Source organism: Podarcis tiliguerta, assembly GCF_965153285.1.
Source record: "Podarcis tiliguerta genome assembly, chromosome: 7".
Lineage (NCBI taxonomy): Eukaryota > Metazoa > Chordata > Lepidosauria > Squamata > Lacertidae > Podarcis > Podarcis tiliguerta.
In genome coordinates this window covers 26,318,743-26,344,664 of record NC_139540.1, presented here as the reverse complement: position 1 = coordinate 26,344,664, position 25,922 = coordinate 26,318,743, and the positions used below count along the sequence as shown (strand labels likewise).

The 25,922-nt window shown below is 42.5% G+C and overlaps 1 protein-coding gene across 4 annotated transcripts in view; it reads left to right on the top strand.

Annotated features, from left to right (window-relative positions):
- SLC26A7 (solute carrier family 26 member 7) overlaps nucleotides 1-25,922 on the top strand; it is an 80,320-nt gene that overhangs the window by 7,547 nt on the left and 46,851 nt on the right. Inside the window, exons 1-4 of one of the 4 annotated variants that reach the window (XM_083451095.1) lie at nucleotides 3,500-3,608; nucleotides 5,525-5,568; nucleotides 14,696-14,806; nucleotides 19,364-19,540. In XM_083451095.1, coding sequence (XP_083307221.1) covers nucleotides 5,535-5,568; nucleotides 14,696-14,806; nucleotides 19,364-19,540 — 322 coding nt within the window. In that variant the 5' untranslated portion in view covers nucleotides 3,500-3,608; nucleotides 5,525-5,534. Of the gene's footprint in view, nucleotides 1-3,373; nucleotides 3,609-5,524; nucleotides 5,617-14,695; nucleotides 14,807-19,363; nucleotides 19,541-25,922 lie in introns of those variants that run through there. The other 3 variants (XM_083451094.1, XM_083451097.1, XM_083451096.1) reach the window with 3 other exon arrangements.

The following is a 25,922-nucleotide window of genomic DNA, read 5'->3' as shown; positions in this document are numbered from 1 at the left end:
TCAAAAATAACTTAAACAAGGTTTTAATTACAAAAACAAAAACTCCTTTTACACTAAATACATTAACAAACAAACACGACCCAACCACCAACCCATCCCCCAGGGTAATGGCAGAGCTAGGTGCTGCTCCTTACATACTATACCCAATTGCTGACACAGCTTAATCAATAGAACTCAGCAGCACCTGCTATGTTTCACAGCTGTAAAGCTGGGTCTCGTTATTTTGCTCTGGCCCTTGCTCTGACCCCTTAAAGACATACACATCGAGTGGAACAATGATGAACCTTTACATTTAAAGAAGCCATTCAACATAAAGACCTATCTGAGGACTCAAACAACCACCAGAAGAAAGGCTTTTAAAAAATGTTTTTTTTTTTAAAAAAAGTACTATAAAGAAGACACACCACCATTCAGCCACCTCTTAATTATCTTAAACTAAGAAAGTGATACCCCTTAATAAGAAAGAGACAATGGAGGAAAGCTATTTCCTTTTACCTCCACAACAAAAAGCCCCTGGACCTATTTATCTGCAATTTGGCAGGCTCAATCCACTCTGGAGTGTTTCCTGTGCCTGTAAATTTCATCCACTTTGGCCAAAAGGAAAAAAACAACATAGCCATTTTTAGATTTTGCATTATACTTAGTGGGGAAACACAGTGCTTTGCTCTATACAGAGTGGCTCAGAACTCGAAACACAGTTCAAAGTGGAGAGAAAGCACAGAGTGACTCAGACAAAGATTGTTGTTGGTTTTTTTTTAATGCATAGGGTCTGTGTATACCACTGGTATATATCCTTAATTATGAATAGCCAATAAAAATTGTATATGGCGGATGAAGCGGTGGGATCCATCTCTCTAGTGGGCATTTCTCTCCCTTCATTGAAGCCTTTTTCTTGTTGCAGTGTATAAGTTGATGTTCGGGTTTCAAAATTAGAAACCCCATGTTACAAAGAGATGAATGGCTCTGTTATGCAGCGGAGATTAGCCTGAATGTTACTCATTACCCTCTGGGGCTGAGGCAGGGGGGAATTCATAATGCTTTATATGCACTGTGGATTACTTGACTAGCACCTTGTTGCCTAATGGTTTCCATGACTCATAAATGCAGAATATATACTTATAACAGAAAAAATGCATTATTTCCCCATTTCTTTGATGCCATTATAAAATGTGTGATATTTAAATACCTAGGCATTTATAACAGAGTCATATATTCAGTAGGGTAGCATCTGAGCACCTGGAAAAAGAAATATGAGTACAGGAACAATAAGAAATCACTAGGCATTACAAATATTTAGAGACTAGTCTCCATAGAGAGCATATTAACTGCCAACAGCAGCAATAAGAGAGAGAGCAGATTAAACAGCTGTAAAATGTGGATGGTGAGCACAAACTGCATATTAGGAATTGAACAGATATCTAGCTGTACTTATCAGAATTAGATAAACCACCATACCATCTAGTGCAGCGCTGCAATTAGCTACATTATGATGGCATGTAGATCCCAATTTTTCCATTGTGATGAGAACAGTCTCATTGGGTTTCTTTTAGTGGCGTAGCGTGGGGGGTGCAGGGGGGGCCGGCCGCACCGGGCGCAACATCTGGGGGTTAGGGTTAGGGGGCGCAAATCCACAGGTTAGGGGGCGCAAATTACTTGCCTTGCCCCGGGTGCTGACAACCCACGCTACGCCACTGGTTTCTTTTAATCTCCCTGTAACTCATACCAGGCATATGAACTTACTGGGAAAATGGGGTGTCAGTGTGTGTGCACTGCCCATGTTTCCAGTTGGAGGGCAAGCACCTGGTCAGCACCTTGGTTCTTTGAGGATGCCCTGCAACTTTTGTTTTACACACCACACTGGGAGCTTCCATTACACAGCAGCAACCTGGGTTTCCTGCCTGTGGTACACTGAAGAGGGAGAAGGTGGCAGTCAGCATGGTGCTCTGAAGACTGCATTTGTGTGATGCTTGTGTGTTCACATACCACTTTGCCACATCCACACATTATGTTTCGAGGCGTCTATTGTAAAAACCCTATGTGTCACACCTCAGAAATGTAATGTGTGTAGAAGCCCTTAGAAGGCATGCATAGCTGAGTGGCAGAGCACATGCTTTGACTGCAGAAGGTCCCAGGTTCAGTCCTTGGCATCTGCATTAAAGAGGTTCATAGCAGGTATTTTGTCTGAGACCTGGAGAGCCACTGCCAGTCATAGGCAGTACTGGGGCCAAATAGACGGCAGTTCCGAATGTTCCCATGATGGCCAGTTTCTGATGCAGCCTCCCTAGCTGTTCCTTTAACAGTGATTTAATCTGCAGCAATTGCAGGTGGGGATCCCATTTAGCTTCTAGTCACAAAATGTAGACCTGTGTTTCCCAACCTTGGGTCTCTAGGTGTTTTTGAACTACAGTTCCCATCATCCCTGACCACTGGTCTTGCTAGCTAGGGATGATGGGAGTTGTAGTCCCAAAACACCTGGAGACCCAGGGTTGGGAAACACTGATGTAGACCATACTGGCTAAAAAAGCTTCACCTGATCATTTCTGCATATCAAAACCCTTCTTAAAGGGGAAGGAACAAGCTAAACCAGGGAGGTTGTGCATAGCCAATTGGTAAGCTTGCCAGCTTACCTGAAAAGGTCTCCCTGTTTGTTTTCGGCTGGTATCAACCGTGCCAAGACATGTGGGCAGTCTAATCTACGAGCTGCTGTTCCAAAGAGAATGTTTTAATTAAAGTGTCATGTTGCAAGAGGTCTAGCTAAATTCACTGAGCATGTTTGCCAGCACCAGAGATTCGGAGCAACTTTTTAATGCACTGATGAGTTTTTCCTCTGGCTAGAAAGGGAGAGAGAGAAGTTCTGTGTAGTGTTTCCCTCGCAAAAAAAGACAAATTGCTGCTCTCTCTCTCTCTTTTTTAAATGGTTGGCAAGGAGACTCCTGTCTGCCTGGGCACTTCCTGCTTTCATTAGCATAGCCCAACCCACATCGAACAAACGCCCAGCACTACCTCATTTTAATGCTGGACCCAGGCCAAACGTACAAGCACTACACTGAATATAAGGAGGAGAATGACTGCAAAGAGAACCATAAACTGTCATAAGGCTAGACCACATCTCTGGCTAGGGCAGAAAGAATATTGTGCTGAACATGAACAGCCTTTTAGATAGTTTGCATGGTTGAAAGCAAAACATACTCAGCAAGGTTCTGACACTGGAAGAAAGGAGGGGAGGGAGATAAAAGAACGGGTGTTTCTTTCACAGATCTGAAAGTATAACCTGACAGAAGAATAAGCGAATTTCATACCAACTGGGTGCAGTTCAACAGAGGCAGTGTTTTCTCCCCCCCCCCTTTTCTATTACTATTTTCTTCTGCTACAGAAGAAGGAACATTGTGAAGGAAAGGGGTAGTGGGAACACAGCATGGCAGGGGCCAAGCGAAAAAGGAAAAATGCCATCTGGAGAAAGATCCATGCACTTCGCTACGAAGACTTCAAACTGTGGTGTGTAAGGAGGCTCCCTGTTCTGGAGTGGGCGCCTAACTACAACTGGAAAGCAGACCTGCTTCCTGACACAATTTCTGGGATGATGCTGGCCGTTCAGCAGGTGACTCAAGGTACTGTGCTGGAAATGGGCTCCGATAGCTGTTTAGTGTACAGGTTGAACTGCTCAAGCCTGTGCTTGTCTCCTATCAGAACTGATTTCCCCCATCCCCTTTCCTTACCCATTCGGTGTAACTTACAGCGGACGCCTACGTGTGTTTACGTGGAAGTAAATTCCGCTGTGCTCGAGGGGGCTTGCTCGCAGATTAAATTTGCCTTAACCTTGCTGAAATCAATGGGCATTTCTCGCCTTGAACATGCAAGCACACAACAATAGTAATATATGTTTGGCAGAATTTGTGTGTGCATGTACATACGGCATATAAATTGGGTGCCATACGACGGCATATATAAGAGCGATTCTTGCTTGTCTCCTTTAAAAAATAATTATACCTGTGCAGAGAGGTTTACTGCTACTCACAGCAGAACCCTTTAATTATGAAGTGAAATTCACAGGACAGATCTATGCATGCTGATGCAGAAGTACATCCCACTCTGTTCAGTGGGATGTATAGTAGGATTGTAGCATTAACCCTTTACTAATCTGCTTTTACCCTCCTTTGTTGGTTGTTGCTGTGCTTTATTGCACAATGTTTGCAATGAGAACAACACACTTATACTGACCTACCTTACAGGGTTCTTGTGAGGATTATTGCTTACCAAGATAATGGTTGTGAAGTATTTTGAATGCCATAAACTGAAACGTAAATGCTAAGTATTATTATAATTATTCTATGAAAAATCTAGCAATTCACCTTGAAAGTAGCATCTTTCCCTTCCCCTGCTCATATGAGAGAAACAGTGAAGAGACAGACAAACATTAGCATTACCCCCTAGTGTTACCTGCTACTTCCTTGACAGCAACAGCCAACAAGCCACAAAGAGTTTAGCACATAAAATAGTACCTTGTTACATGTTTATCATGGTAGCCAAAACTGTGGCCTTTTGCAGGCATGTTTGTCTTCTGAGATGTACTGCAAATGGCCATTGAAAGCTGTAATAAAAATCAGGGGGGAGCTCCAATTTAGTTTGGTTGCCATAGGTGCGAAGAAATCTCCCCCTGGCTGATACCTGGGGGGGGGGGGACAGATGTGAAAAGAACAAAACTGCTTAAATAGTTTTTGGAGAAATTAAGGTTTCTGTCATGTTCCATATGATATTTCAGAAAAATCCTCCATTCAGTGTATTGTGAAAACAGCTGAAAGATCATTCAGAGGCAAACATTTTGTGATAGCTGTTCTTTTACAGATTTCCTAACAGCTAGCCTTAGTCCTCATTCATGCATTGAAAATTATAAGTGCTCCTTTAATTGAATTATTCTGCAGCTGGAACCAACCGGTTTGTGTAAGTATTTATGCTTTTGGAGTAATTAGGAACATCTGCGCTGGCATGATTTAACTTTAAAGACCTTAATACTGTAGTACTGTAAAGGATCTTGTTTCACTGGTACACTCATAGACAACAATTGCAATTAAAACACAGCTAACAATGGCATGTTTGAAGCCAACCAAAATATTGAATTAAGAGGCAGGCAAGAGTAGGTAGTACTTTTCTCCAGCCTTCTTTTTTGGATTTCCACAAAAGAGTTCTTGGACTTTATTGTCTACAGCTTAGAATACACAGGTGATGCTAAAGAAAACTACCATTTCTATTACATAAGAAGTTGCCTTTACATCAGGTGAGACCATTGATCCAGTGAGCCCAGCAGTGGCTCCCCAAGGACTCAGGCAGAGGACTTTCCCCAACCACCTGCTATCCTGTCCATCATATCTAATATAGTGGAGATGCCAGAGATCTTCTGCGTGTAAAATAGGTGCTCTGCCATGAAGCTATGGCCTTGATTATATTAATAAAACAAATATAAGAACATAAGAAAAACCCACTAGATTATACCGAAGGTCTGTCCTGTGCATTATTCTCTTTCCACCAGAGGCCATCAGATGCTCACGAAGAATTTACAAGCAGGGGATGAAGGTAACGGCATTCTCTAGTCTTTGAATCTCAGCACCTGTGAATGCAAAGGTATTCTATTTTGGAGCATAGTGATTCTTCCTGGCTGTTATTGCTAATGTAAGGTTACCAGATTTTTTTCAATGAATCCAGGAGCACTTTTCAATTGATTTTGTATGTGGACTGATTTGTAAATCCGGGGACTATCCTTGGGAAACGGGGACGTCTCGTAACCTTATGCTAATAGTACTGATAGATCTCATTGAATTTGGCTAACTTCTTTTATAGCTGCCTAAGCTAATGGTTGTCAGCACAGTATTTCGTTTAGTCTTCTGTAAACTTAGTACAGCAGCATTCTCTAGCTCAGGGCGTTGTTGGACTCCAACTGTCACCAGCCTCAGCCAGCATGGCCAGTGGTCAAGGAGGATGGGAGTGTGTGTGTGTGTATCTATATATTTATATATATTCATTCTCACCCAGTCTATTCCTGGCCCCACTTCTGCTTGTGGCATGGGGGCCATTGCAGTGTGGCTGCTTCCTGTGCCAATCAGAATGTCAGAAGCCCTAGGTCATGGAGCAAAATCCCATGTTGTCGTAGTTTACAGGATGACATAGCATTGGGGTACCCGTATCTAGCTTTTCCTATGTGGCTAGGAGCTTCCAATGATATCATCATGATGTAGAAAGGAACCGCAGGAAATCATGAGGATCATACAAGAGAGCGAGGCTTTAATATAAAGCAGATTCCAATTAAGCTTCCATTTAAAGGAGATTCTACAATTCCCTAGGCAACTTATTCCATTGGTAACTGTTCTCTGAGAAGGAAGCACTCTTTGGTATCTGCAGCCTACATCTGCTTTGATATTTGCTGGAATCCACAGGATAAATGGATGTCTGAGCCATGGAATTATTCTGTTAACCAAACAGGTTTTGCCCAAGTGTTTCTTTCTTCGGATCATTACCTTTAAGGAATGTTCAGATGCCATTCTGTCAAGCTTTATTGTTCATTCTGCCCTGGCACAGGATGATTTTGTTCTTTAAAAACTTGTGCAATATCTAAATGCTAATGAGAGATTTGATTCAAAAAGTTGAGAGGAGGAGAGAATCAGACAGCATGGATGTTAATCCCATAGCAGACACACACAAAGAAGGGGTGTCAAATGGGAGTCTAAACTCTTCATTCAGAAGATGTCCAAGGGCTGCACTCAGTTTTCAGTATTTGATTTGGGGTGTGGGAAGCAATAAAAGGATCAGTAGTTGATTACTGAGTACACTCGTTACCATTCAATCCCAATGTGCAAAAAAACTTTCATCAACACTGCTGCTGCTCCTAATCACCAGTTTCCACCCAGACCTTAAGACCTCCTTGCAATTCTAAGTCCCCTATCATTTAGAATGCTTCCATCCTGCAGTTTATTATGGACTCTGCACTGTTTTGCATGCAAGTTTTGCTCAGCATTCATAGAATGTTGTCTTCATCAAAACGCTGCCCAGTGTTATTTTCCTATTTAACCATGATTTACGCAGAAAATCTGATAAGAAAGCAAAACCTATGAAAGTGGTCTGGATTAAATGAGGAGATGTTGTAGGATATCATTTTGATGAGGATGGCATTGTGTGAACACGGCAAAAAAATTGAATGTTTGAGCAGCAACAAAACTGCCAGGTGGAAGTGCCATTAAGCCCGCATACCACTGCTTGCCCTCCAAAATCCTCTTATACTCCAAAGTAGCTATCTTCACCAAACATGCCACCTAAACATCTCCTCCATTGGCTACAGACAACCGCTTCCTATCTCTTTTGGCTTTGTGTCAGCATATAGCCAATTGTGCACTCTCTATCCTTTTTGATGCTTGTGCTGCTATTATAAAAGGATGGCAGAGAGTTCAATGTTTAAGATATTCTAATAGTTGGCACTGTTGGTAGGCTAATCCTTTTGCTTCCTGGCTATTCAGATGGGTCAGTAATTTATGTGGAGTGAGCTAAGAGTGCCATAGTCTGCCATAGAAACTTTGAAGGCAGGAGGTTTACAGTCCAGCTCGGAGGTGTGAAACCTCAGGCCAGGGTCAAAAGCAGTCCTCCAGGCTCTCACTCTGGCCTTTGGAAATTTCTCCAGCTCACACCCTTCACAGGTTCTGTTTCACCCCCCAGATATTTTTGCGTGGCTAGAAAATGTTCTTGAGCCCTGCTAATGCCTCCTGCTTGTCTGAATGGAGAATAGAGAGGAGTGTGAGAATGTAGAAATGTCAGAGGTGAGCCAGCAGTACACCACACTGTTCAAGTTGGAATTAACTCTTTATTAGCAAAAACCTGATCCACACAGGAGTGTCAAGCCTAATGAACAGAGCAACTCATCACTGGTTGGCCTTGTCCCCATGAAGCAGTTGCTGAGCAGCCCAGTGAGATGTGTGAGGTATAAGTAGTTAATAATAATAATAATAATAATAATAATAATAATAATGGTATCCGCCTCCTCATAGCTGCCTAAGTCCCCTCTTCTCTTAGGTTTCCCCCCCAAGCAATCAGAGACTGCGTCTGCATGTCACCAATCCCTCCTCCACCCCTTTCAAGCCCTTCCTGGTCCTGGGAGGCCAGAGGGGAGGGGAGCCTGTCACAGCAGGAGGGGGAGACACTTCACCAACCTGACTCATCTCTGCCTCTTGGCCTCTCTCCTCCTCTGCTTCAGCTTCTGCCTCTGATTCCAGACTTCTCTCTGCCACAGACTCTCACAGCTCACTGAGCCCTGTTACCACTTCAGCTTCTGACACCTCCTCTTCCCTATTCTCCCTCTCACCACTCATTGTCATCCCACCACCACTCCTTGGGCTCTGAGCCTTCTTCTCTTGGGGGTTCCCCAGCCGGTTCCTTCCACCTTTCCTCTGCACCCAACCAGTCCATGTCAAGAAACTAGCCTACTGTACAAAGGCAAAATTTACATTTGTTGCTCTGGCCAAGCCCATGACTGGCACATGGCCCTTGAAAGATGGACCAGAAAGAAATGTGGTCCTTGAACTGAAAAGGTTCCCTACCCCTACTCTTTCTGATGCTCGTATGGCTCATGCCTCTCAATCTACCCGTACGCCTTGCCTGCACCAAAGGGTTCATTGAATTTAGAACCAATTCAGAGAGCCACATTGTTAAAGTGATCACATGGTAGTACATTTATGGGTCCAGCTGTGGCAGAACTACTTGAGGATTGGTCAGAATGTGGGGAATTCAGTCACTGATGTGGATGAATAAGTGACAGCTTACCTGTACTGAATTTAAATTTATTAGCCATTACCCATTCCTCATTCCTGCTTCATTGGGGTCGTATGTGAACATCTGAAATGGTGCAATTCTCAAAGGAATGCCATATTTGTTTAGTGCATGCTTAGATTGGATCTGGAGAGACTTTTTCCTAACACAATTTCTCATCCATTTCAATCCCCTTACTCCAGTGCCCTAAACTTAATTTTAAGAAACATAGAAATCCATCCCTCAATTGGTTTCATAAGCACTGTAGGAGGAATAATAATTGCAAGACTAATCTGTTGCTTGTATTTGAACTGATGGATGATGCAACACTGATGCGTGTTTTCTTTTTGTATTCCCTGAAGAGAACAGAGCTCCGTTACCTGACACTATAAATAGACAGAGGTATATATTAGCTTAGATAGCTTTTTAAAAAATGGATTAGACAAATTCATGGAAGATAAATCCACTAAAGGCTATTTACTCATGACAGCTATGTGAACCTTCCATTTGGATGAAAGGGATCATGTAGACCCACATTAATCTGTTTTCAGGCCTGGTTATATTATGGAAACAGCTTTTATAGCTCAGTGGGGCAGACGGGGAAATTTAATCCCATTGCTTTTCCTGGACCTCTTAGCAGCATTTGAGACCTTCTATGCTTTTGCATGGCCTGGTCTTTGTAGCACCAGTGTGTTTCTGGATGAGGGTTTATTGGAATAGAGTGGGGGGCTTTACCACTGCTGTGGTTGAATAATTGGATAAATTTGCTCAGGGCATGGGGGAATAAGATAAAAGGAAGATGGAAGGTCAAATGAAAGTAGAGAGGGAAAGTTGCAAGCAAAGATTCCTAGCAGTGGAAGGAAACATATGAGGAATCTAGTGAGTCCATTGCTGGATTAGAGCGCTTGGAAATATGATAAGTCTCTATTAGGTTCTAATGGCTGGTCCTTAGAGTCAGAGAAGGAAAACCATGGAGCTCAGACAGTATGGCTAGCTCTTAATAGCCTGGATGCCGTTGAGAAGGTCTCACCACTGGCCATGGAACTACGAGAGAATGGATGAAGAAGAACTGCTAGGCAGCTCAGTGTTCTGAAATAGCTTTGAATATACATTGGAAGGACTCATTTCATGATTTTCATCCTTTTTGGCAAAGTGAGACATCTCTTTTGCTTATATAGTTGCACATCCTTCAAAAGATTCATATCCTTTGCCTTGGCATCACTGATCAATCTGCGACTACAGGCTTATTAATTAATTACAAATTAATAGCTCAAATTTCTCCAAGGATCTAGCCAGATGTTCTGGCTTGAGGACAGAGATTTTATAGTGTCCCACGCTTCCCAAGTTTTATTCTACTTATATCACTACCACCGTCTCCAAGACTTTGGCCACAAGTGCCAGGTAGAGAAGTTGCTTTTAATCCTTGGTTTCCCATGAGGCTGACGATTTATGTAGTTTTTACTAACTCATTTGCCTCACATAAAAATGGCCCTTTAACTTGAACTGTGCAGTTATAATTAAACAGAAGAACAAGAGGGATCATTGCTCTTAAAACAAAGCTAGCTTGCAAAGGATTAGAGCCATGGGTTGTGGGACAAAGCCCATGTATTACCTAAGGTAGTTCTAAATTTTGTACTTGGCTTGTGGGTTTCTCAGAAAGCCAAGAAACTTAAGACTTCATGAGCTGGCAAAAAACCTAAAAATTGGCAGTCTTTCTTAGGCTGCTGGTGTACATGCTTGAAACTTGTACTTAAAAACCAGAAAGACGGATCATGTGTCTCAATGAGTCTTCCATCCAGCAACTTCTGAAACTCCAGAAGGCTAAGGGCATCAGTTAAACTCAAAAGATGCAGAGGAACATTCTTGGTAGATGCAAGTACTCCTGTTAAATATGCTGGCTTCTTTGTCCCATGGTACGTCACCCAGAATGCTTACATTTCTCTGAAATTGGTTATATTTATATGCTTAACAGCATAATCCTATGCATGCCTACCAAGAATGAATTACCCCCAGGTGAGTTCAGTTGGACTTTCTCATAGGTAAATATGTGTATAGGATTGCAGCCTAAGTGTGTTCTTCAACCCAGTTTGAACCACTGAAAAGGATTGTTCTCATGTTGCCATCCTTTGGACCTCCATGGAGGGGGCTCAGTCAGAAGGTCAAGATGGTGATTGCTGGCTCCACATCGGTTTATGTGAGAAGAAGTGGTCCCTGAAGTATTGAGGTCCTGAACAGCATAAGGCTTTATAGATCAAAGCCAGTACTTTGAACTGAGCCTGGAAACTAATTTGTAGCTAGTACCTTCATGCCAGAATTGGTTTTGTACGTTCGGACCATCCTGCACTGGTCAGCAATCTGGCTGCTGAATTCTGCACCAGTTACAAAATGGATGTTTGGATTAGTGATTTTGTGGCCAGATACCAAAACTGCTAAAGTTATCTTCCCTTTTCTTTGTGCATGCCAATTTATTATAAGCACTCCCATTTCATTCATTCATTTCATTTATAACCTGTCTTTCCTTCAAGGATTTCTAAGTGCTATATATGATCCCTCCCCTCTACATTTGACCCTCATAACAACAGGTAGATTAGGCTGAGACATAGTGACTAATCTGGCTCAATGGTCATTCATTGAGTTCTTGTGGCTGAGAAGGGGATTCAAACTTGGGTCTCTTAGCTCTCATTCAGCACTTGAACTGCCATGCCACACTGGCCCTCATCTACACAAGGGGTGGACTCTTATTTAAAGCAGCCTTTCCACTCCTGTCAGCGTTCATCTTTAAGAACAACAATGTTCTTATTGTTAAATAAAAAAGTTGTTTATTTAAAAAGGTAAAAAAAAAAAATCAGCTTGGCTTTGAATGGGATTTCCTGCTTTAAGTACGAATTCTCTCACACAGAGTAAAAACATGCGCAGGTAAGAAGGCTAACTATGTAGTCCTTCATGCTTAGCAACGATAGTGCCTGGTGTTATGGGATCGTTGGATGGAGCCAAGAATAAAAATTCTTCCTGTGTCTGGACACAATGACTACATTCTTGCCTAGACTTTGCAGGTGCTTTACATAAGGCTTCATTCACCTGAAACAACCTGAGGCTGCCAGGTATGATGCTATTATATAACTATGACAGGTCCACATTTGGAATATTATATGCCATTTGGTGGCCCATTTCTGGTTCCACTGAAAAGGGGTGGGAGGTGTGTAATAAATATAAATCAAGTCTCTTAAACAAAGGGCTCTTAAACAAAACTACTCGAGAGAATGGCTTGATGGACAGTGATAACAACAACAACAACAACAACAACAACAACACTGGTAAAATTACAATAAAAACATAATAGGGGAAAAAACCCAATTTAAAATATAGGTTAAAATGCAATTTAAAATGCAGCCTCATTTTAAAAGTAGCCCATAGATCAAAACCATAAGGGGGTGGGGTGGAAACATAAGGGTCACTCTGAGTCCAAAACCAAAGGCCAGGCAGAACAGCTCTGTCTTGCAGGACCTGCAGAAAGATGTCAGGTCCAGCAGGGCCCTAGTCTCTTGTGACAGAGCGTTCCACCAAGTCGGGGCCAGTACTGAAAAGGCCTGGCCCTAGTTGAGACCAATCTAACCACCTTGCGACTTGGGACCTCCAAAATGTTGTCATTTGTGGACCTTAAGATCTTCTGTGGGGCATACCAGGAGAGGCGGTCCTGTAGGTATGTGGGTCCTAGGCCACATAGGTGCTAATGAGACAAAGAGGCAAGAACTGAGGATTAATCTTTTCATACTTCATTCAGTGCTCAAATGCCTTGGCTTTTGTAGTGAGTTTGGAGGGCTATAATTCATACATTTAAAAAATACATTTAAAAGTAATCACTTTGATCATGCATCTTTATCTCACTAGACTATGGCAGGTTTTGTGGCTAGAAACTTAGCTTTAGGTACAGAAAGGCCCTTGTGGTCTATTCCAACTCTATGATTCTAATCTTTTTTCCATCACCACCTTTTCTCCCCCCCCCCCGTCACATACGTTTGCCATATTATGTAATTTGTCCACTCATGCATTCTAACTCTGGCAAAATGATTAACTTGACTTTGGTCTTCACACTAAAGAATAGTTAGCACCTTAATAGAGCTCTGCTCTTGCACTCAGAGCTCATGTTACAGCTCAGGGTTCATTATTACTCTGTAAAGCACTATGGACATTAATGGTAGAATGCATGATCCAGCCAAAATAATGCATTTTCAAGTCCCATTTACTTCAAGATGAGCATATGCGTGCATCTCACCAATGGAAGCCAATGGGATTTCAAAGTTTTTAGCTTTGACTGGATTGTGACCTTAATGTGTAGGCTGTTCCTTCTTGTTAATGATTTACTTATTTCCCCTCGTGTTGTATTGACTTTAGGAAAGATTGTGGCAAGAAAATTATCTTACGTTCCTCTTGATCCTATTTAAAAGTCAGGTGTGAATAAGACCTGTGTTTTTGAGATTTGTAGATCTGTCCAGTAGGAACAATCTGAAAATTCTCTATGGGAGAAACAGCAGCTAAGTGATACCACACATGCATTGCATGCAGAAGGTCCCGGGCTCTTGCTTTGCCATCTCTAGAATTGTTTGTTTGTTTAAAAAAGAACCAGGTAGTTGGTGATGTGAAATATCGGAGACTTCCAGATTCTGCAGCTGGAATTGACAGTAGTTAACTAAGTTTTAAAATCCAGTACACCCATTAAAAGGACTGTAACTCCCTATTTGAACCTGCCTAGGTTTTGAGATCTTCCGGGAAGGACCTTCTCTCAGTCTCACCACTCTTAAGGAAATGTTTGGCAAGGAGAACCTGTGAGATTGGTGGCTACCCCCAAGTTCTGGAACCTACTCCCATGGGAGACTAGGCGGACTGCCCCTCTGCTTTCCTTTCACCAGCAGGCAAAAGCTTTTATTGTTTGGACAGGTCTTTGGTCACTAACTGGCAGTTGTGATGATGAAGGATTCAAACCAGAGACTTCCTCCTAGTACAGTGGCTAAGATAGAATTCCCATAGGGAAGGGACTGTGGCTCAGCGGTAGAGGGTCTGCTTTGTGTGCAGATGGTTGCTGGTTCAATCTCTGGCATCTCCATCTATAAAATGATCAGGTTGAAGAAGATGGGAAAGTCCTCCATTGCAGAGCTGATGCTTGTTAGATTAGAAAGCACACACACAGCTTTATTGCGGTCCATAGACCAAAAGTACATGGTACAATATTATATATCAACAATTATTCAGGTGTAAGATCGGCCTTGCTAGCCAACAGAGGAGCTTTAGCTTGTACATACTGAATTTTGGCAATGTAATGGTATCAATCTTATCCTCAGGGAGACCCTTGATATGAGAAGAGTCAGCCATTCCAGGGAGCTCTGCTAATGTTGAATTGATTAGGTGCTGTCTAACCTGTTTATACAAACTACAGTGTAACAAAATGTGCTTCATAGATTCAACATCCTGGGAACATGGGCATAGCCTATCTTGGTATGATTAGAAATCAGTGGGCCAGGAGGGCAAGTAGCCTGACTCAGCATAGGGCAGCTTCCTGTGTTCTTATGTATCATGCTACCCCACCTCTAAAAATGGTCAAAGAATGAGATTCTGATTACAGATTGATATTAAGAACATAAGAAGAGCCTGACGGATCAGGCTAATGGCCCACCTACTCCAGCGTTCTGTTGTCACAGCGGCCAACTGGATACCTGTGAGAAGGCCACAAGCAGGACCTGAGCACAACAGCATTCTTCCTGCTCATGATTTCCAGAAACTGGTATTCAGAAGCATAGGGAGAATGTTGTCATCATGGCTAATGGCCACTGATAACTCCATGAGCCTTTCTAATCCCTTTCTGAAGTCCTTCAGAATGTAACCTGATTTGTTTCATAATTCCCATCTACCTTCTCTACAGGACTTGCCTTTGCTGTCCTCTCTTCAGTGCATCCTGTGTTTGGCTTATACGGATCTCTCTTCCCTGTTATAATTTATGCCATATTTGGAATGGGACGCCACGTTGCCACAGGTAAGTGCTTTTGGATCCTTGAGGACCAGTTCCGAGAACTTAACAGGTCTGTTGGCTGACTCTCTTAATTTTGCCTTCGAGGTTAGTGTTTTGTATAGCTCACAGTGTACGATGAATAAAAATTAAACAAGCTGTTCTTCCATGGAAGGGCAGAATGCAGAATTAGCTTCCATTTGCTTCTCTGAAAATCAAAGAGTCCCCGAGGATCAATGCACAAAGCTTTGCAACTTTTCAGACTCCATTCATTTGTAGGAACCCCATGTAATTTCTGCGGAAGTAAATGGAATTTGGGTAACAGCATGGCTTGATGGGTTGTGCTCTCTGTGACACTCAAATTCGGCAGTAGTTTTGGACTATTCTGAACTCTTGCAGCTTGGAGGAGATAGAAATCACCCTCCAGAAATGAATTTGGTATTTTTTGGGTGCATTTCTTTTACAACTACTTTCCCCCCCTGTGTAATAAAACTATTTGGGGGTGGGGGAAGCATGATGAAGATCAATCTGGAACTGTATCTGCATCATTAATATTGCACCAACACTATCTCCATAAGGACTCTCCACTTCGAGATCTGGCTGGTGCCTGCTAAAGGTCTGTGTCTTTCAGAAGGCCTTTGGATGCTAAGGTTTGGCCTTTGGCCTTTGAATGGATGGTGTAGTTTTAGTTAACTGTGTTGTATTGTTTTCTTTGTGTTCTCTTGTTTGTTTTGTTGTTTCATTGCTGTAATCTGCCCTGGGGTCTTTTGATGAAGTGCAGGCTCTTAAATTTCAAAAATAAACAAAATAAATACATTATACCATTATATATAATGCTCTATAAAATTTGCTCTAAGATGAAACTTTCACCTGGGAGAGCTCAGCCAAAGACAGTTTATTTGCTTATTTCCAGAAACAAAAAACAAGAGCTGCACAGTGTTCGCTTGCTTTGAAACCAGAAGAGATTGTTGTTATCGTTTGGCTGACTCATATCCAGATAATCTCTCTCTCTCTCTCTCTCTCTCTCTCTCTCTCTCTCTCTCTCTCTCTGTGTGTGTGTGTGTGTGTCCCCTGCCTGGCTCTCTCTCTCACACACATACACATAATGGTGTTTTTATGTATGGATGCAAACACATAAATCCATATTATGTACAACAGAAGAATAGTTAAGCAAGAAAGGGCAATCCTGCACCAGACATTTTGCCATTCTTCTAGGCAGCTGCACTATATCATCCAAATCATTCATCCCTTACAAAGGACGCTGGAGCCCAACTCTCATACTAAGCAATTCCTGGCCGGGTTTTAGTCAGGATGGCGTCAGTGCGCATTCTACTGCCACACCTCAAGCACTTGAGTCACTCCATCTACCTTGACACCAAATGTTCTTTTCAATTGTGACAGTGCTTTAAAAATAACAAGAGCTTACAGACAACAGCATCAATATCTGTTAGCCAGGATAGCTATATTTCCTCCAGTATCTAAGGCTAAATGCTTTGAATGTGCAGGAAAACATTGACTCAAAGAGAGGAGAGCAGACTCCTGTGCTTACTGATGAATTTTTTTTAAAAAATTGCTCTATTGTTATTATTTAATTAGATGGTGAGCAAAATTTAAAATCTTCACTCTGTAAGCACCAGAGTCTACTCTCCTCTTTGTTTGACAGTACGTGTAGAATACAAGTTTGGGGGGATCATGATCATGCTCCAGGGTGCCAGCTCCAGGGGGCTGAGCCCTTTTGGGGGTGCCTACATTTTGGGGGTAAGGCTGGGCCCCCACCCCACAAGTCACGGAGGCAAAGTGCAGAACTGACCGTGGCACAGCTCCAGTAGCCAGCTCTTTCCCCTCCTCCTTCTGCTGCTGCGGAGGTGATTGGATCTAGAAAGTCCAGCTTCCATCATCCCTAACTATTGGCCATTCTGGCTAGGGCTGATGGGAATCTGGGAACCCACCAGTTGCCCAGCCCAGTCTTAGGTAATTTTCAAGCTCATATGGGCATCCCAGTGATGCTTACTCAGAACCAAAGAAGGGGTCCGTCTAAGATATTAATTTGAGAACTTATCTCTCAGAATGAGAAGCAGGGTTTTTACACAGAACATCTGGTCCCGGTTGCAGAAAACAATGGAGCTGGGTACGGGGGTCATGGCCTCCCTTTAGTTAATACGGGTTGGAAAGGATGGAGGAAGGGAAAGAGCTATGGGAGCCTTTCAGATATCGGGGAGGGAAAATTCTGAATTGCGTGGAACCACACACAAAGCTATCCCCTCGGGGTTTGAAAAGCCCAAGTATATGCACATTCCCTTTGGTTGTTATTATGCTTTCTAAGGAGCAATCATTGTCTTTTGAGTAATTGCGTGGTTTTTTGGAAATGGTCTGTGTGCCAAAATGTGCATTCAGTGCTACATTTAACAGCTCTGTAGCAGCCATGTGGTCTGCTGGGAAAGCAACATTCCGTCCAAAGTACATAGAATTTGCATCAGGACGTATGCAAAGCCTATTGTCAAAAGCCCCTTGCAACTCACTGGCAAGTTGGATTTGCATCTTGTGGCAAGTTCCTTGGAAGCGATCATAACTCTTGAGTCAGCAAAGTAGACATTACGTAGTTACTTCATTTAAAGTGTAGTAATTGCCCAACAGGGACAAGCTGGACTATTGGTTTCTTCAAGCAAAGCATTTAGGACATCTGGTAATTTGAATAAATGTTGGATGCAGTTTGATATATTTAAAGGGTTTGGGATATCTGAGCAGCGTAATTGATGCACGTTCTGTGCTATTCATGTTGCTTTTAGATGAAACAAGATTTCCAGAATGAAGGCGTAGAGTGTTTGGTTAGAAAATTTTGATCAGTGGAGAAGTTTGGCGTTCATTTTTTAAAAAAATGCTTTGTAGTTATTGTAAAGTATCTTCTTTCTATGATCAGTATTTGTAATCTTTTATAGATCTGGGTGAACTTATAGTTTTGAAACAATTCTATAATGCCTCCAATAATGCTATTAACGCCCCCCCCCGAATATTTCTTATAACATTTACCTTAAAGAGAAGTATAAATGTTAAAGTACACCTTAGGATCCAAGACATACAATTTATATTTCCCCTAACTCTACAAGTTACTCCTTTGCTGCAGATTTCTCCATTGAGTTGGTGGCTATCACAACATCCATTAACAACATTTCATATATATTTCACTCAAGCATTTATGTAAGGATCCCATGTACATGTAGCAGGATGACTCACATATATACACACAAAACAAGAGTTGAATAAACCACCTTTGTTTATCATTTCAATAACACACAAATGTAACTTTGATTGCTGCATGATGTTTGTGGTTGCTGTGGGAAGGGCCGAAGGAATGGATACAGAAGCCTGGTATTGGGTCAAATTAGGCCACAGCTTTATTGATTACAGGAAAGAGTATGTTTGGCTAAGGCGTTGGGCATGTATCCAGCATCAGGCAGCTCACATGCTGCCTGATAAGAACTCAGTGGGTTCGACCCTGTGCTGGGGAGTCATCCCTCAACATGGATCGAGTGCCACAACCCTGTACAGCCTGCCATTGGGAGAGGTGTATTGGACCATCAGTCCCTATGCGGACTCCTGGACAGTCTCATCCCTCCTGGACCCCTTTAACAGGGTATTCACACCACTCAGCATCCAGCCCAATGCCTTATCCACCAAAGCTGTGACAGTTGCTATGAGGTAGGTGAAAACTGGCAAGCCAGCTTGCAGGAGAAAATTCCTTCCTGGCCCTGAATATAGCAAGGTCTATACTCTAACTTGCTCGCTCCCCCACTAGGCGGACCCCCAACAGACTGCATGGGTGGAAAATCCCACGGCGGTCAGCAAAGAGGGTGGCCTGCGCTTGGCAGCCCTCTTAAATATACCAGGAACAGGCAGGGCACAGCCCCATGCCTCTGCCTCAATTGGCCTTGCGGGTAAGGCTCACCCTAACTGGAAGGTCCAGCATGACCAGAGGTGGGTGGCACCAGGTAGCCATCCCCCGCCCCGAATACACAGGAAGATGGTGGCCTCCCAGGACTAGCCGCTCTGCCCCAGATGAGCGAATAATAGAGAAATACCTTTTCCTGGTAAGAGGTGATGCCTAAAATTGGTGTGTGCAGAAAACAACACATGGAGAACAGACATGTAGTTGGACTATCTGAATACAGAGCTGGCAAGGCAACTTTCAGCACATTTTAAGCACAATCATTTGGACACAACACTCATAGGTTTGGATCCCAACTACGTTGTTCACAATTTAATCCCATTGAAAATCAATAATACTTAAGTTCGTCACGTGGGCATAGCCACAATTTTTGTTAGGGGGGCAGGCATTGGGGGTGGGGCAGAACCGCCGTGATTGTTCAGTTAGTTAACTATTTCTATCTAGGGTGGGCAACTGCCCCCCGCCCCCCTTGGCTATGTCCATAGTTCGTCATGACTAACTGGACTCATTGGTTTCTGCTTGAAATGTGACTTAGTCTGCACCCAGTCAACAGATTTCAATAGCACTTCCTTTGTTTTAAGCACAATGCAAAACAAACTGGAACTGTACCGATCAGAAACTAAACTCTCTCTCTTTTGCAGGAACCTTTGCGTTGACCTCCTTGATATCAGCTAATGCTGTCGAGCGTCTTGTTCCTCCCATGAGCAGCAACTTCACAGCAAACAATAGCTCCACGGTTTTAGGATTATCTGAGTTTGAGATGCAGAGGATTGGAGTTGCTGCAGCAGTTTCATTATTAGGAGGACTCATTCAGGTAGGTATCCCTTAATAGCCAATACATATAGAAAATCAGATTAGCAGTAAACCATAATGCATCCAGAGCCCCTAGAAGAAGCAAAACTGGATTGTGATGGAGCCATAGCATGGAGTCCTCCCATGTGCTCTGGAGTTTGATGTGGCCTAAGTAGCATGGAAGACACCTCACTGCTGGAGTGTTGATGCCACAAAAGCAAGATCAGAGGGAGCTGCTAGTTGTACATGATCTTTAAAAATGAAATATACATTTCATTACAGGCTGAGGTTTATGCAAAACATGATCAGTATTTCAGCTAAGCTGCTGCTTACTGAATATAAGGGAAAATGTTCCCTTTTATCCACCAGGGTTCCTGTCTGCTCCAAGAAATTAAAACTGGGAGCTAATTCTGCCAAATCAAGATGGGAGTCTGCTGAAAAATGAGTGGCTTACCATGTGTTTAGGCCTACTTTCATGGGCCTATGGATGGGTCAAATCACGTGTTATAGTCACTTCCATCAGGGGTGGCTAATCTGGCCCTCCAGATGTTCCTGGACTATAGTTCCCACCATCTCTGGCTGGGGCTGATGGGAGTTGGAGTCCAGCAACTTCTGGAGGACCACTGGCTCCCCATCCTACATGATGAATCCTTGCAAAGAAGCCATTTGGGGGACAAAGGCGCACATGGCATAATAACACTGGAACTAGTCTTCAAGTGACCATTTCCCAGCATCCCTTCTCTTGCGTCTCCCAGCATCTAGTCATATGGCAAGAAGTTCCACTGTGACTGTTTTCAGCTTGCAAATGAAGTTGATCTGGGCCAGAGAGGAAGCTGGAGTTTCATGTAGCACAGGCAAAGGTTTCCTTATCCTTAAGAAAGCTGCTGGCAGGTTTGGTGCAAAGTTACATGACATCGCTTGCTCTGGCTTCAACATACCCGTCTAAGTTTACCTGCCGCTTTTCAGGTTAAACCAAGAAAGCTGGTTCCACCACTCTTTTAAATCTGATTATTAATGCACTTTAAGCGGAGTCCCAGGTATGTTCATGTTGGCACTCTCAGTTTACATAGCACAGCTGATATGCCCAACAGGCTGCATGCAAACTGAGAGCATGCCCTGGAACACCAGTGGCAACTAATTTTTAAAAGGGCCAAACTGAAGGTCCAGTGGCAATGGATAGGTGGAACCACCCTGTTCTGATTTGCAGAATTTTGGCAGAAAGCAGACTTTATTTTATTAATTTATCTATTGGAAACCTTTATCTCCTGCTTTTTCAGCTTGTAAGATCTTCAAAAGGACTTACAGTCTATAATAGCCATGGGGACTTGTGGCACTTTAAAGTGTAACACATTTACTAAGGTGTAAGCTTTTGTGCACTTCATAAGATGCAAGACATTACTCTCACTGGGCAGCTATACATCTATTTATAATAAGGGATAATAAAGAAAGGCCAAATGATTGGAGGCTGGTATTGCAATACAGAAGAAAAGAACTTGAGGTAGCTGGGATTGGAGCAAACTTCATGCTACTGTAATACAAGTGAAAAATAATAGTAAGGAAAGATAAAATGTGATATCTTAAATTTTCCCCTATTATGCATGTACTCTTTATAAAGTATTTGTTTATGAGACGTACCTTTAACTGTTCAAAATTTATAAGGAGCCCATAGATGGAATGATTGTATATGATATTTTGTGAATAGGAATTACGTAAAACATTTTTTTTAAAAAGAAGAGGAGGGAACTGTAAACAAAATTCTTTACTACGATCACATTTCAGTTAATGACTGCTTCTGTATTAGTGGGTAGATATCTAAGTGCTGCATGCAATTCCATATAATAATCATCATCATAATAATTTGCTTTTTTTGTCTGTGGAAACATCCAAATTGAGGTGTTTGGTTTTTTTTAATCAGTATTTCTTTTGTTGTTTCAATGCCCAGTGGATACACTTATTTTGATTTATATTTTTAAATGACACCGGGCAAAACTCCCAAAGACAGATTTCCTTCTTGCCGTTTGGAATATGGCTGCTACTCGTAAAATAACCTCTCTAGCTTTTGCTTTGGCCAAAGTTTATGCGTGCTTTGTCAAGTGCTATCTTTTGGAGCATGTGCCAGACCAGTGTTCATTTTCATTGTAGACTGTTGTTGTTATGGCAAATGGCTGAATCCACAAAACTGAAATTGAACTGAAATATGGCCTCTACTGAGAATCAGCAATTAACTAGAGTACAGTGGTGCCTCGCAAGACGAAAAGAATCCGTTCCGTGAGTCTCTTCGTCTAGCGGTTTTTTCGTCTTGTGAAGCAACCCTATTAGCGGATTAGCGGATTAGCGCTATTAGCGGTTTAGCGGCTATTAAAGGCTTAAGGGATTAGCGGAGTAGCTGCTAAAAGGCTATTAGCAGCTTAGTGCCTTAGAAAAAGGGGGTGGGGAGCGAAAAAAAATCGCAATAATCGCAAGACATTTTCGTCTTGCGAAGCAAGCCCATAGAGAAATTCGTCCTGCGAAGCGCATTGAAAAATGGAAAACCCTTTCGTCTAGCGGGTTTTCCGTCTTGCGAGGCATTCGTCTTGTGGGGCACCACTGTATTCACAATTCCTTACCATCAATCAGTTATTGCACTCAGGTACATTGCTGTAAATGTACCCTTATTATATGATGCTTATGTTACTGCATGCTTTGGGGCGTTTCTGTGGTGAGGTGCATGCCCTAGTTTTCTTGTCATTGTGGAAAGTGGATATTGGTGTACCGCAGACATTTAAGACCATAGTGGAGCCTCCTTCAACTTGGTTGCTGTTGTTTAGTCGTTTAGTTGTGTCCGACTCTTCGTGACCCCCTGGACCAGAGCACACCAGGCACTCCTATCTTCCACTGCCTCCCCCAGTTTGGTCAAACTGGTAGCTTCAACTTGCTGCCCCCCCCCCCCCAATGTTGGCCTACCACTAAAAACCATTTAAAACATATTAAAACAAATTACGGTCACTAGAAATATTTATTTCAGGTGTCCAAGACCAGGGTGAAGATACACATATGACAAAAGCTGTATAAAGAAGATGCCAGGCACAGCTGTGTAAGGAGGGAGTTTCACAACTTAAGGGCTGCCACAGAGAGTGCCCTTTGCTGGGCCACTACCCTCTGAATTTCTGAGGACAGTGGAACTACCAGTATGGCTCCAGCTGCTGCCCTTAACACTCAAAGAGCATCTGTAGGGAAGAATGTGGGCTTTCAGTTATTTGAGACCTAAGTCCCAATTGCACATGTGTCTGTTTTATTACATGTACACAGGAGAGAATTCATGATTCCTGGCATTTGCATGCGTGACAAAATAGAGTCATGGGCATGCATCCCGTGCTTCATGAACTGCATGTTGGATTCTTGCAATTGATGTCCAAACGTTGTATTATGTGGTTGTGAGGACCCATGGCATATTCATTTGCCCCTGAGTTATGTTACAATCGTGTAACTTTTTTTAAAAAAAATACTTTTCTATGCTGACTTTTGTAAACAGTCATATGCTTGACAGATCTTGTTATTAGTTGCCAATAGACACTATCAGAAAGAAAACATCTTTTGTTCTCATTTAGCATGGCAACAAAAGCTAATCAGGCTATTCTATTGTAATCACTATTTATCTAATGGAGAGGTAAGGAATGCTTTTGAACCAACACACAATAGCTACTGAACTGTGGAAAATCTTGTGTCTTTCCTCTTCAAAGCTTTGTTTTATTCGGTTTTTCAGCAGAGGCAGGATTTCATTTTATAATATTCTTTTGTCATATTTTCTCCCCCTTCCCCCCAACCTCTTTTTTCTCCACCAGCTCTAGGCAATCCACATTAAATAACAGCAAATCAAATGAAGGTGACAACCTGACCCTAACCTTCCCCTACCCAGCAGAATGTTCTATTATGAATTGGCTATATTAGGCATAGGCAAACTCGGCCCTCCAGATGTTTTGGGACAGTGGTCAGGGATGATGGGAGTTGTAGTCCCAAAACATCTGGAGGGCTGAGTTTGCCTATGCCTGGGCTATATCTTTAGCATGTTTAGTTTTGTGTGATTTGTACCTTAAGTTGCTAGGGCACTCCATGCTTCAGTTCCTTGTGTTGTCTTCATTAGTTAGTGCTCCACTTTAGGCTTCTTTCCACAAAAGATAGTAAATAGGTAAATACAGTAGTACCTTGGGTTACATACGCTTCAGGTTACATACGCTTCAGGTTACAGACTCCACTAACCCAGAAACAGTACCTCGGGTTAAGAACTTTGCTTCAGGATAAGAACAAAAATTGTGCTCCGGCAGCGTGGCAGCAGCAGGAGGCCCCATTAGCTAAAGTGGTGCTTCAGGTTAAGAACAGTTTCAGGTTAAGAACGGACCTCTGGAACGAATTAAGTACTTAACCCGAGGTACCACTGTAACCTTTTCTATGTTTAATTGCTAGCCTCCAACTCTGGACATTGTTCTGCCTTTCCACTACTTTGCTTTTTCCTTTAAGACCTCCACCCCCAACAAAATAATGAATTTGCCTACCAATTCTTGTTTGTTTGTTTGTTTGTTTGTTTGTTTTTAATCTGACATTGGAAAACTTCCTCTCCAAGGGCCAAACTATTTAGAATGCAGGAGATCAATGGAACACTTGCAAAGTTCTTGTCTGACTTGCTTGGCAAAACATACAGGTATCATAAATGTCCCTAGTTTGGGCAAATGGCACAAGAAAACAGCCACACACTAGTACTACATTCCTACTCTGTTTCCAGAGGGATGGCCATGCTTGCCTGATGCAGCAAAATCAGACAAGTGTCTTGTGACTCCTTAAAGACTATGAAACATTATTATGGTATAAACATTAACTAGTAAAATTGATTCCTTCCAACTGATCCAGTTGCATTTCTTTAAATATATTTAAAGGAACTTGCTGCTGGAAAGAGAGTTCTCATAATACAGACTGATGCAGTTCTGTGCATCATTTAACACAGCCCAAATTGTCTCCAGCCAGATTACAGTAGTGTCCAAGATGTGACTTCTATCTTATCTCCTGACCCTCATTAAGTAGTGTCAATTTAAGAGCATATCCCAGGCCATTCAAAGACCAATGTTATTGAACAGGCTTGTCAAAGTGAGTGACGCCCTAGTAGAATATAGCATATTTTCAAATAATTAGCCCTGCCCTTTCCTTTTCAAGATGGCTCTTGGCCAGATATTCATCTTAACAAATCATTTCTATTTCACACTGCTGATGTTGGAAGGACATTGTGCGTTTCCCATGTCCATTTGTCCTTGGACTTGTTCCTTTTTATTTCACAATCTCTCCCTTTTTGTGGCTGTAGCCGTGCTAAAGTGGTTTCACCTTTGGCTACATATTGCTGTGAGATGCCTGCAGTTCAACAGAGTTAACCATGCTTAATTTCAAGGGGCTTTGGCAACTATTGTGTTGGATTGTGGCCAGTGGCTCCACTCTAGAGGGCTGATGAATATAATTATACTTTTGCGCGCACCCATTTATCATGTTATGGGATGTATCCCTCATTGCACTCTCCTTCGATAAGTGTGTCTCTATACAATCTATACAATACTCTATACAATACGTGGATGGTGGACTCAAGGGCATCCTGATCAAATTTGCAGATGACACCAAACTGGGAGGGGTGGCTAACACCCCAGAGGACAGGATCACACTTCAAAACGACCTTGACAGGTTAGAGAACTGGGCCAAAACAGACAAGATTAATTTTAACAGGGAGAAATGTAAAGTATTGCACTTGGGCAAAAGAAATGAGAGGCACAAATACAAGATGGGTGACACCTGGCTTGAGAGCAGTACATGTGAAAAGGATCTAGGAGTCTTGGTTGACCACAAACTTGACATGAGCCAACGGTGTGACGCGGCAGCTAAAAAAGCCAATGCAATTCTGGGCTGCATCAATAGGAGTATAGCATCTAGATCAAGGGAAGTAATAGTGATACTGTATTCTGCTCTGGTCAGACCTCACCTGGAGTACTGTGTCCAGTTCTGGGCACCACAGTTCAAGAAGGACACTGACAAACTGGAACGTGTCTAGAGGAGGGCAACCAAAATGGTCAAAGGCCTGGAAACGATGCCTTATGAGGAACGGCTAAGGGAGCTGGGCATGTTTAGCCTGGAGAAGAGGAGGTTAAGGGGTGATATGATAGCCATGTTCAAATATATAAAAGGATGTCACATAGAGGAGGGAGAAAGGTTGTTTTCTGCTGCTCCAGAGAAGCGGACACGGAGCAATGGATTCAAACTACAAGAAAGAAGATTCCACCTAAACATTAGGAAGAACTTCCTGACAGTAAGAGCTGTTCGACAGTGGAATTTGCTGCCAAGGAGTGTGGTGGAGTCTCCTTCTTTGGAGGTCTTTAAGCAGAGGCTTAACAACCATATGTC